The sequence below is a fragment of the Manduca sexta genome, chromosome 11 (assembly GCF_014839805.1).
Source record: "Manduca sexta isolate Smith_Timp_Sample1 chromosome 11, JHU_Msex_v1.0, whole genome shotgun sequence".
NCBI classification, from domain to species: domain Eukaryota; kingdom Metazoa; phylum Arthropoda; class Insecta; order Lepidoptera; family Sphingidae; genus Manduca; species Manduca sexta.
The window spans coordinates 11821116-11834144 of NC_051125.1; the positions used below are offsets into that span (position 1 = coordinate 11821116).

The window sequence follows — 13029 nt, forward strand, 5'->3', positions numbered from 1 at the left end:
GTTGTTATGAAGAAATGGTAGCTTTAATACGAAATGCATTTTATTTCTAAAAACTAAAAAAATATATACAATTATGTAGGAATTAACATTTTTGAATGCGTTATAACTTAAAAATTTAGAATTTGGCCTTATAACATTTCTTCTTTTGTAAAAACGAACCATTTAAAACAAACAAATATCCGATGAATTAACTAATTTACCCTTTTATTCAAGTCGGCACAAAACAAAATACCTTGAGTACAAAAAATGATGCTGTTACATTTTAATAATAATAAGTCATATTAGTAAAACTTATTCTCAAAAAAGGTTGGTAATATCTGGTTTAGGGGCAAGTGCGCCATACGACTATTAACTGTGGCGCACTTGCCCTACTCGACAATTTTGAGGTGCATTTTTTCGCATTGCTAAAAAAAACTTTATTTTAGTATATATAAATAAAATTCGGGCAGGAAGTTAAAATAAAAGGTTTAAACTATGTACTCACCTTACTGGTTTACAGAAATATGTCAAATATCTTGAAATATTTGATGTTATCTTTCACGGGGTCATCTCTGTTTACAGGTCAAAATGACACTTAAAATAAAATGTCGAAGAAATCGTATTAAAATGAACAGAGCCATTTATGTTTTTTAGTGGAACTGCATTTCAGTTAGAAGCATAGATATAAGATTGCGGTAATTGTATAACATCAATAGTTTTGGATTATTTTAGGGCAGGTGCACTTACCCCGGTGGCGCACTGGCCCCACCTGACCTTATTAGTCTTCACCTTTGGTGACATTGTGCCAAAATCACCCATTAATAATGAATACTTTCACCAAAAATCCTGGTTCTAGTTTTCTGATTTTTTGATCATTTTGTAGTTTAATGTGAATATGGCGTGTGCAGACTGAAAGTATGATGTTGCTGCTGCGAAGAATTCTATTCGAGTAGCAGTAGTGACATTAAAGCGCGTAAAATTAAAATGACTGATTATTATTATTTATTTTGTTCGAAACTTACACTTTTTTATTTTACATCCATGGCTCAAGTAACTTTTTGTAAAGTGTTATTTCCAAGTAGATAAGTATGTGGTTTCATTTAGTAACACAATGTCTAAATGACCCAGTAAGTATATTGTTATTAAACTGAATTTAATCATACCAAATGTCATATTAGTACGCAGTAATTTCATTGCCACTAGTCTTCGTAATCACTTTCGTAAGAAAAGGTTGATGCATACTTATAGTCATTTTTTTGTTTATAATTAATTAAATACCTAAACTGATAAAGTATGAACATTGGTATTTTTACAATAAAATAACGAAATAAAATAAATGGTGGAAGTGGCAACGTGTCACGCCAATAATAGCGCACGCATGGAGTCAGCACGACACCATGAACACAGAAAAGCAATGGATGGGAACTATTTTGACCGGATGTTATACATTTGTAAGTGTGGAGTAGTTTCAAGATAAATAGGCATTTGCTGATTGTAACGAAATAATAACTCATCCCATACCTATACGTTTCGCTGAATAAAACAATGTATATTCATAATAGCATACTTTATCTTACACATTCATAATATTATGTTAAATTGTAGGCACCGCCAGTTTGGTGCGGCCAGTATCAGTTGCGGTCGCGCCGAGCCGCGCGCCGCAGCACCACGCCCCGCGCGCCCCCGCCCCCGCCCGCACCCCCGCCCGCGCCCGCGCCGCGCTTGGCGACGATCACCCGCGCGTAACGCACCGCGCCCGGCGCGCGCCCGCTACGCACCGTGAGCGCGCCCCTCCCCGCCACCCGCGCCGCCCGCGCCCTCCGCGTGGAAGGCGAGAGCGTCGCGCGCGCGCCGCCCGCGCCGAGCGCCGCGCGCTCCTGCGCCGTCGTCTGCGTTCTCGTCGTCCGCGAATACTATTGGCATCTGCATGATGTCGGCGGCGGCGAGCGGCGCGGAGGCGGCGGCGACGGCGACGGCGGGGGCCGGGGCGGGGCCCGCGGGGGGGACGCGGCGCGGCGGCAGCAGCGCGAGCGGCGTGCCGCCCGACACGCGCGACACCACGCGCCCCTCTGCAACGTACGCGTTAACTGAATACCGTCCGCTCACCAACTCCATCATAACACTTCCTATCGCTAGTCAGTACTCACCGACGATCTCGATGGCTCGAGTAGTCCTGCAATTAAAATGACATAATGAATACCCAGCCATGGCGCCGACTCGAGCGGTATGACGTGTGTAGGTGTGACTCACGCGTGCACGGCGGCGGTGGAGGTGGCGTGCAGTGGAGATGTGTCGGTGGCGGGCTCGCCGTCGCCGCGCGGGACGGATCCTGACGGAATTCATTATAATGATTAGTTCACAAATGTGACGCCATTTTTCACTTGTGTCTTGACTGAAGTATCATTTCATTTCGGTTTATAAAATAGATCATTTTGACTTTAAATTATAACACACTATCTTTTGCTCGCAGTTTCACCCAAGTTTTTTGAGTTTATCGCGTTCAGGCAAGACAGACAGACATGGCTGGGGACTTTGTTTTGTAATAATTTTTTTTTTAGGAGCAACAATTTCGTCACTCATGGTTGTTGCATAACTTGTAACTGTTTACCCAGTGCATACAACAGAAGCTATCAAAGTAATAAATTTTCCCCGTTTTTGCAACATTTTTCATTACTACTCCGCTCCTATTGGTAATAGCTTAATGAAATACAGCCTTATAGCCTTCCATGACCAAAGGGCTACCCGACACTAAAAGAATTTTTCAGTTTGAACTTAGCTTAGTTCCCGAGATTAGCGTGTTCAAACAAACAAACTCTTCAGCCTAATAATATAATAGTATAGATTTATTGATCTTGTAAGAGAATTCCGTCATACATGTTAGTTATTGATACTCCGCTCCTATTCGTCATAGCGTGATGTTATATAGTCTATAGCCTTCCTCGATAAATAGGCTATTCAATACTAAAATTCAATTCGAACTAGTAGTTTCAGACGTTAGCGCGTTCAAACAAATAAACAAACATAGCAACAAAGAACCATAGATAATAAATATATTTTTTAAACTTATTATGGTAGAAAATAATTTTTAACACACTTGGATAAAAAAATTTGGGCTCTGAGGCCGCTGGCGAACGGCGCGACTGGAATTTGGGGGCGAGCGGCGGCGAGGGGGAGGGGGGAGCCGAGCGGCGCGTCCTCCCCGGCTCCACACTCTCCGAACTAGTCCCGCCCTCCGACACCTCGAGCGCCCAGCGTACACACTCCTCCTGTTAGCAAACAGAGTTGTCTCCGCCATTGTGTAGGTCTACAAATAATACTAAGTGCCTTGAACTTTACGCATTTAAAGAATTCCACTACGTGGGGTACGACGACACTTCTAGGAGCGCAAAATGTGTGTGTCCTCACCGCGATCGCCGCGTCGAGCGCGCGCTGCGGCAGGCGCAGGCGCGCGCGCAGGGCGGCGGGCGCGCGCAGCGCCGCGTCGGCGCCGCGACACTCCAGCGCGCGCCGCGCCGGCCTGCGCGCGCACGCCGCCCGCGCCGCCGCCGCGCCCGCGCCGCACGCCAGCAGCACCGGCAGCCGCAGCTCCGTCGCCCACTCCGCGCCGCGCACGCCCCACGCCAGCCGCGGCGCCAGCAGCACCAGCCCGCGCACGCGCGCCGCGCACGCCGCGTCCGTCGCCAGCGCCGCCGCCAGCGCCGCGCCGCCGCCCGCCCCGCCCAACACCACGCTGCGATCTCTACACGACACCCTCAATGTCACTTCCACTACACATCGATACTGATCAATACATTATATTATTATGGGTACATTATTTGATTAAATTTCGATATCTGTAACGCCTCAATGATAGCGTTTCTGATATATTTATTATAAGTGTTTTGTCATTTCTAATAAATAATATCGTCCGTAGGCGACACTATGTAGTAAATGCGTTGCTCACCCCGCCTCGGCGAGGATGTCCGCCAGTGCAGCGCGCGCCGTCGCAGCTGCGCTTGCGCACCACACCTCTGGCGCTGCGCATACTCCACCATCTACCGGCAGCGCGCGCGTGTGCACCAGCGAACGCAGCCGCCGCGCCCAGCGCCCTTTCGCGCCGCCCGCTTCCAGCCACACCAGCCAAGGGTCCACGCTTCCGTCAACCGCCGCGCCCTCCAGCTCGGGCTCCGGCTCCACGAGATCCGTCCGCGCCACACCCATCCTGTCCGCCAGTCGCGGCGCCGATCGGCGCAGCTCGGCGACCGCCTCCTCGTACAACGATCGAAATTGTCGCGGCAAGTGCGCCATCAACGTCGAGTGCAACCACGCAGGCGCGCGGGGCTGCGCGCCGACCGCGGCCCAGGTGGGCGCGAGTGCGGATCGTAGCCGCCGGCACGCCGCCCGCGCCGCTTCCCGCCGACCCGCGCCGCCGCGCGCCAGCACCGCCAGCCGCTGCGCGCGCAGAACCTCGGCGGCGCGCTCCGCGAGTCGCGCGCACTCGGCGGTGGGCGCGTGGGCAGTGACGCGCTGCTCCCAGTCATCGTGTGCGTCGTCGTCCGGGTCGTCGTCGGAGTCACAGAGCGGCGGCGTCGGGTCGTCGAAGGGCAGGTCGGGCGGCGGCGGGTCGAGGCACTCCACGTCGACGTCGGCGGCGGGGCGCGGCGCGGGCGGCGGCGCGAGCAGCACGCGCGCGTCGCCGGCGGCGGGCGGGGCGGCGCCGCGCGCGCGTGCGTACGAGTGCTCCATCCAGACGCCGGTGCGCGCCTCGTGCGGGTCGGACAGCGCGTGCACGTACGCGACGAGTCGCTCGTGCAGTGTGGCCGCGTCGTCGCGGGCGCGCTCCATCTGTGCAACACGAAACATCTATTATAAAAATTACAATAATTATATAGCACTTATATTGTCTTATATAACAATATGAAAACCTATAAAGTTTAAAGAACTAGTGGACATTTCCGAACCACGGCGGTGTAATATCGGTAATCGGCATCTTCTCGACTCTGAGGGACGACTGAAAACATATTCACAATTTTCCAAACCCGGGTCATACCAGATACGCAGTAGAATTACGCCACTAAGGCTGCTAATATGACACAAAAGAATCATAAAAATTCTATTTGATTTTGAGTAGTACTAGCTTCGAAGTCCTTAGATCCTTTAACAATGAAATTATAATGGAAACATTAGAAAACTGTATTATTATTAGAAAGCTATTGTTATTAGGCCCCAATTCCAAAATTGGTAACCAGTATATATCTAATGTAAATTTTTAGGTCTTTAGTGGTTTCTGAAGGCGGTAAATTTTATTTGTTAAAAAGTTTTTATTTGCTTTTTTGTTTTGGTTATAATTATGAGACGAAATGGCAAACACTCTTTCAAATGTAAAAAGAATTTACTAAATCAGTTGATGCCTCTTCCAGTAACTCCTTATTGTTAAGAAGTTGTACTTTCTATCATCAGCTCAGCTACTTAAGATGTTGATTATCATATGCAAGTAACTTAAGTTACTTCATAAAATCTGCGATAAACAATGTGTGAACCCATAAAATTTGATGGTTGCCCTCTATTTCTCCAGGATCCAATCATCACATCCAGACTTGGTGCCTATGGGACCACTTCAGAAGTATCTGCTTTCGAACAAAAAATAAATTTGAAGATCAGTCCACAATTAGCAGAATAATCAGGTAACAAACAAAAAAAACATACGGACGAATTGAGAACCTCATCCTTTTTTTAATTCGGTTTATATAACTGCCTGCAAAAACCAATAAAAACATAAAAAATATAACATTGCCATTTGAATCTTTTTTTGTCTTTTTAGTGATATATTTTGTTACTTAAGTTACCTAAATGTATGAGGAAAGGATATGGTATAAATCTTTTATGCCTTGTTTGTCACATTAAAATTGCTTATTTACCCAATAAAGCAATATTAGCAATTATAAGCAATTATTATAGTCTATTTTCAAGTCTTTATTTTTTATACAAAACCACCGCTCTGACCCGTGCAAAACAAAGTATCACAGAAATTGCCGAGTACTCCCGAAACTGTGATTGGCTTGGTTGGCTAGTTGGCACATCTCTAGGAAAAATATAACAATAGACAATTTTGGCTTTTGATCTTGATATTGTTGTATTTTTTAACACATTGAATGCCAATCCTACCAAGCCAACTGAAAATACCCCATTATGCCAATTTTCATAGATTGTTTTATTTTATTAATTTGTATTATTAATACAGAATGGTTTCCGACTCTTTATTATGAGTTATTTAGCGTTGGACAACATTGGTGTAGTGTGTAATAATGACCTCAAACTAAAATAAGCTGGTTAGGTAGATTTTATATTCAGAAATCAACCATGCAATTTAATTTAATAAAATATAATAATCAAGTGATTAAATACTATTTATATCGATTATTATTTGATATTTATGCTTAATGTTATGACAAAAGTAAATAATCCATATTGTATTTAAAAGTTGTATTATGACTGTATTTTTAAATATTGGTTATAACTAACACTAGTGACCTTTATTTTTTGTAATTTATTATTGGTAGTGTAATGTCTTATATAATATATTCTGTTTCACAAAATTATATTTAGGACCAATTTCTATGGTCACTAAAAATTTTACAAATAAAATATATACATTTTGATTCAATTTAAGATAACAACTCAACAAGTGCTCACTAACCAGGGCAATGACTATATAAGGATCAATTACCTAAAGCCGGCACTGAACATCACATTTAAAAGTTGTAGGTGTCTATTGTTTGTAAATAATCATATGTCAGATGACATATGATTATTTACTGGGGCTACATTGTTTGTAAACGATGTAGCCCCAGTTGAGAAAGTGAAAACATTGTTTGCTAAAAGGCAATATAGTAGACAATCCTGTGTTTTGTACAATGTTATAAATAAATATATAAATTTTTATCATATGACCCATGATAAGTGTAAAATATCATTGATAAATTGGCTAAAAATTAAGAATTATGATGAGATTGAGAACCTTATGAGAGACATAATTTAACAATATAAAAGCTACACACATAAACACTCACACCCACACACACACACACACACATACACACACACACACACACACATACACACACACACACACACATAATACTTACTAAATACTCTAATAATAAGTACATAATATCTTGTTAAAAAAATCTAATTAAGGAAGAGCGGAGTGTCCTAACACAAGTATATTATATACTTAAAAGGAAACTTCAAATACGGTTTTACTATGTGTATATTATTAGATATGGAAATAAAATTTATATTATTTATTTATTTATTTACATGACTGCACTGCTAACACACCAACAGTCATGAAAAAAATTGGGATGTTTTGCTTGCATTTATGAATCTGGGGGTCAACCAGTTTGAATTGTCAATGATTTATATATTCCAGGCTTAGTTTTCCAACCTATAGCATCATATATAAAAAATTATCTAGCATCATAACACTAACAATATAAGAACTAAGGCATGACATAGTTCTGAATAAGTAACTGCTGTGCCTGGCGATGAGAGTGTATACTGTATCACAATAATTTCTATCCGCCTTGGTTAGCTGTATGTCGTAAAAACGTCCATATGAGCTTTATACGAATGATCAGTAAGGATACATATAAGTACTATGAAGTTAAAAGTATCAACATTCTATTGGTTCACCTGTGGCCGGTCGGAAGCTCGCCACGCGCCTGCCATGGCCAGCACCATACTCCTGCCGCACTGTCCAGATACCTCGTCTGTGTTAACTCTTCACTGATGCACCGTAACTTAGCCGGTAACAATCATTAAATACCAAAACACAATTCACTACGAACTTATTCAGTTATTCGTTGGACTATCAAACCATCTTGAGTTTTTCACACTAGGTAGAGTGTAGCAACTATTGAACACAGCAGCTGAATAACAGTTATAATACTAACACACAGGCTACGTAGTAGTAGTACGTACTATTATAGCAATAAAATAGATTGCTCATGTACGTGAAAACAGGATCTTTTGCTTGAGCTTAATTTCTATTTTCTAGCAAAGAGAATACAAATACTACGTAAGAAGAGACGGGACTTCTATATATAAAAATATATGTAAGAAACGTCAAAACAGGGCTAGGTTAGCAGTTAGTTAGTTAGTTTTTTTTTTTTCTATTATATGGCTACAAGCACTGAGTTGCTGTGCTACGCCAATGTCAATAAAGCTAGGGAAACATAATATTACAGAAAGAAAATAGGATTCGGAATTTGGATTAAGTCAGGAAAGTTGGTTAAGCGAAAATATATTAATATCTACTAAGTAAATAATGATAATACACGTAAATATAATATATTAGGTATATACAAACTATATTTTAATATTATTATGTACAATAAATGAGGAAATAGCTTTATAAATATTTACATTAAATAAGAGGAGGGAAGAAATACAACAAGGAAAAGGAACACCAAAGGAAGTGAGTTGACTAATAAAATTAGCATTGTCAAAAAGTGGACAAGCGAAGAAGATGTGATTGAGGTCACCCTCTTCTTCACCGCATTCACAAGCTGTACTAGCATTAATACCAAGTCTAGCAAGGTGAGTTGGCGAACACACATGACCCAAGCGCATTCTCATTAATATACTAGTAGATCGCTTGCCAAGTTTCAATTTGCAAAACCATGGCTTCTCCGGTATATTCAATTGGACTTTCGAATATAATTTGCCTTTTATCTGACTGCTTTCTTCCCAGCACTTTTCCCAGGATTCCCTGAGAAAAGTACTTGGAAGTGCAGCCAGATCGGTGCAATAATTTATATAGGGATATACATCACCACTTGTTATCGCCTCATTAGCCAAACGGTCCGCTTTAACATTTCCTTTTATATTAGCGTGACCAGGGACCCAACATAAAACTACCATTAAGTTTTTGGAAAAACATTCTACGAGCTTTTCTCTTATATTCAATATCACAATTGAGTGGGATTTTGATTTAAAAGGAAATTTTTCAACGGCCTGAAGGGCACTATATGAATCTGAAAAAATAACAGTTTTACTAAGTCTAGCAATAAGAATAAATTCTAACGCTTTATATATTCCATAACATTCCCTGTAAAGACTGAAGTTTCTGGAGGAAGCTTTATTTTTGTGTAATGTTATATTGTGTATGGTAAACGCCCACGCCAGTATAATCTGACAAGGAGTGTTTTGATGCGTCAGTGAATAAGTGGTGAAAATCAGGCCATTTAATGCTTACTAATTCATTAAACTGGGTATTAGTGTTAGGGTGGTCTCTATCAACGCCTAATGAATAACATATCACCGGCGAAAGCAGAAGTGATTTAAACCTAACCATAAAAATTGGGAGAGAAACTGATCTATAAGTAGGCGCCTGAAAACTTATAAATTTACGAAAACTTATAACCAAACAAGGAAGTGATTTTTCTTTACACGATGAAGACGTTGCAATATATTGAGAAAGAGATTGAAGTTTTGGAAAAGAGCATGATTAGAAAATTGCAAAGCTTTAAACAAAAATCTGTCTGACAAGTACTGTCTTCGCAATTTAAGAGGAGGTTCTACACACTCAACTTCCAGGGCGTTAATTGGACTGGATTTCATCGCACCAGCAATTATTCTAAGAGCTTTGTTCTGAATTAAGTCAAGTTTTTTAAACGCTGCTGAATTAGCCGGTTCCAAGATAAATGTACCATAGTCTAAAAGACTTCTAATTAATGCATTATATATGAGCCGTAAAGAAAATGGGTGCGCCCCCCACCAAACACCTGAAAGACAACGTAAAATATTCAAGTTCCGTTCACATTTAGCTACTAAATAATCACTATGTTGCGAACCCGTAAGTTTTGAGTCTAATAAAACACCAAGAAATTTCACTTCGGTCTTTACCGGAATCATCACATTTTTATATTTTACTTCAATTAAAGGAAATACACGTTTTCTGGTAAACAAAACTAAACAGCTTTTAGAGGGTGAAAGATCTAATCCATTTAGAGTCATCCAGGACTCTAAATATCTCATAGCTGATGACATAGAGGAACAAGAATTAGAAGTAATTTTTCTGATGTATAAAGAAGGAGGTCATCTGCATATTGTAGGATTTTTACGGAACTATTTAAAGCTGATTCCAGGTCATATGTGTAAATATTGTATAGTAAGGGACTTAGCACTGACCCCTGGGGTAGACCCCTACATACGGTTCTAGATAATTTGGTAGCATCATCTGGACAAATATGAATATATCGTTCTCTTTATTAAATTTGTAATAAAATTAGATAGTATACCGGGGATGTTAGGATCATGCATTTTTTTGCTTAGAATGGAGGGAACGACATTGTCGTATGCTGAATTGATATCTAAAAATGTGGCAACCACTGATTTGCTCTCAGGAAAAGCTAGGCGGATATCGGACACAAAAATACTAATACTATCTATCGTGCTTTTGCCTTTTCGGAATCCATATTGGCTATCTGACAGAAGGCGGTTACTCGATATACCATTCCAATCGGTTTTTAACCATATGTTCAGCGAGTTTTAACAGTACGGAGGAAAAAACTATTGGACGATAAGATGAGGCCTGGCACGCAATTTTACCAGGTTTCAGAATAGGCAATACAATTTGTGATCGCCATGAGGCAGGTATGTTACCAGTTATCATAATGGAATTAACAATGTTTAAAAAATAAAGTAATGCTGTGTCACTAAGATTACAAAAAAAAGAGTAGGGAATACCATCTTCACCCGGGGAAGAATCTTTAACACTAGTTAAAACACCTTTGAGCTCTGATAGTGAAAATGGGGAGTTTAAGTCATCGTCTATTTTCAGGACTGCGGATGGACAAAGTTGTAGTGGAACAGTAGGAGGAGCCAAATGATCTAAAATATCTTCTGTTAGGGAGGGCGAGAGTGAACAGACGGAATTATCACTAAAGGCTGATCGAAATCTACGAATATTTCGCCAAACCATAGATGGACGAGTATCTGGGGAAATAGAATGACAAAATGATTTCCAACCTTCAGATTTTTCTTTGAAATAAATTTTTCGTCTGTTTAGAAATCAGTATGTAGTAATCAAAATTATCGGAAGTCATATTTTGGCAGTAAGCCCTTTCGGCTTCTTCCTTTTCTTTACAGCTTCTGTACACTCTCGGTCCCACCATGGTGGAGAAGAAATTCTACTGTTCTTGGTGCTTTTAATGGGAAATATCTCATCCGCAACCTCCGTCATTACTTTAGCGAGAGCCACAGAACATACTGTTTCGTTATTATTTTCTATGTCAGGAAGATTTGAAACTTTTGATCAAGTCGTTTTTATATTCATTCCAATCTACATCTTTTAATATATATTTTAAACGTGGTGACCGCGAAACAGAAGGCTTTTGGTATGAGGAAAGCTAATCAGAATTGGTAGGTGATCGCTCCCATAAGAATAAGAGAGAGTTTCCCAAGTAAGAGAAGAAGCTAGGCTCGGTGAACTAATGGCTAAATCTACGGCACTGTGACCTTCATCAGGGTTGGTACGGCGGGTTGGAGAACCCCTGAGTTTATAATACAAAGATTATGAGAATCGATAATATCAACAAGGTCTCTTCCACAAGTTTTTGTTGTAGAACAACCCCATGACTCATGATGAGAATTAAAATCTCCTACAATTAAAAATGGTTTAGGTAAAATAGAAATAATGTTGTTTATTTCTCTAAATATAGAAGGACACGGACGCGGGATATAAATAGATACAAAACAAATATTATTAACAATGGATGCTATTATGGAAAAATCATTATGGTGAGATGGTAAGTCAAACTGGGAAAAATTAGGGACTTTTGATGAGTATGGCAACACCGCCATACCCATCGGCTCTATCTTCCCTGAGACAGGAATAACCAGGAATTTTAAAACAAAATTCCGGTTTTAACCACGTCTCACATAGAGCTATAATACAAGGGTTAAATTTGTTAATAAGATAAATTAAATCAGATTTGTTCTTCACTACGCTTCTGCAGTTCCATTGTAGTACTCTTTGCCTAAGTGAGCCATTGTTAAATATGTCAGTTATTATTTTCAATAAAGGGGTTTTTTATAAGAATTACTACTGTGCAATGATTGAGTGGCTGGAATTTTGACATCTTGGCTGTTTGCTATAAAAGAAGATGAGGATGTAAACTTTAATGTGTCTGCATATGATTTAGTCACCGGAGGATATATCTTTGATGCTTCTGAGTATGAAACGCAATTTTGAGCCATATATTTTTTTATATTTGTCTGCCTACTTGCTTCTGGACAATCCTTGCTGATTGCAATATGGTGGCCGCCACAAAGACAACAATAACTATTATCTTGGTCGCAGTCACAAGATGTACCAGTATGCCCTTGTCCACATTTATAGCACCTTGGTTTAGATCTGCATGTATCTTTAGTATGTCCATACCGACAACAATTGTAGCATTGAATTGAAGGATAAATGTATAGTTCTACTTTGAGGGAATTGAAACACATAAATACTCTTGTGGGGAGGACCTGACCATCAAATGTTAGCACTACAGTCTGGGATGGTTTCCAACTGGCAGAGCCATCCACTATTGTTTTATAATTTAGGCGTCTTACTTTATTATGTCACCACAACCTAAAGGAACCCTAATATTTTCTTTTATTTCTTCCACAGACATGTCCACTGGTACACCTCTTACAAGCCCCATTCTGGTAAACATTAAATGATGGAATAAAGGCTTCATAGCCTTTTTCCAATAAGGCATGATGCTTTATAAAAGAATTTGCAGCTGAGTGACTGGAGAATGCCATCGAATTTTGTTGCAACCGATACGCTTCAAACTGCCTTGTACTCATGTTTGGCACCTGGTTTTATATAAAAATCTGCCAAAAGCATATTGATGCAAGTTGAGATCCTGTGTTACCTCACCAGTACTAGACCTAGCAACATGAATAATGAAATTGTGAAGCATCCAATGCAGAATATTCTTTTCTAATACCATCTGTTATATTGGGAGGTACCTGAGAGGCCTGAGATGGAAGAGCTTGTGTATGCGGTGCTTT

The 13029-nt window shown here is 40.7% G+C and overlaps 1 protein-coding gene across 1 annotated transcript; it reads right to left on the bottom strand.

The window, feature by feature from the left end:
- Positions 1-1749: 1749 nt before the first annotated feature.
- Positions 1750-9065, bottom strand: LOC115453755 (KAT8 regulatory NSL complex subunit 3). The gene is made up of 7 exons (XM_037437691.1): positions 7654-9065; positions 3923-4803; positions 3385-3718; positions 3074-3245; positions 2230-2308; positions 2127-2152; positions 1750-2048 (listed from the first exon to the last, which is right to left on the bottom strand). Exons 1-7 carry the CDS (start codon positions 7699-7701, stop codon positions 1750-1752), a joined length of 1839 nt encoding a protein of 612 aa, XP_037293588.1. The 5' UTR covers positions 7702-9065.
- Between the last annotated feature and the right edge of the window lie 3964 nt (positions 9066-13029).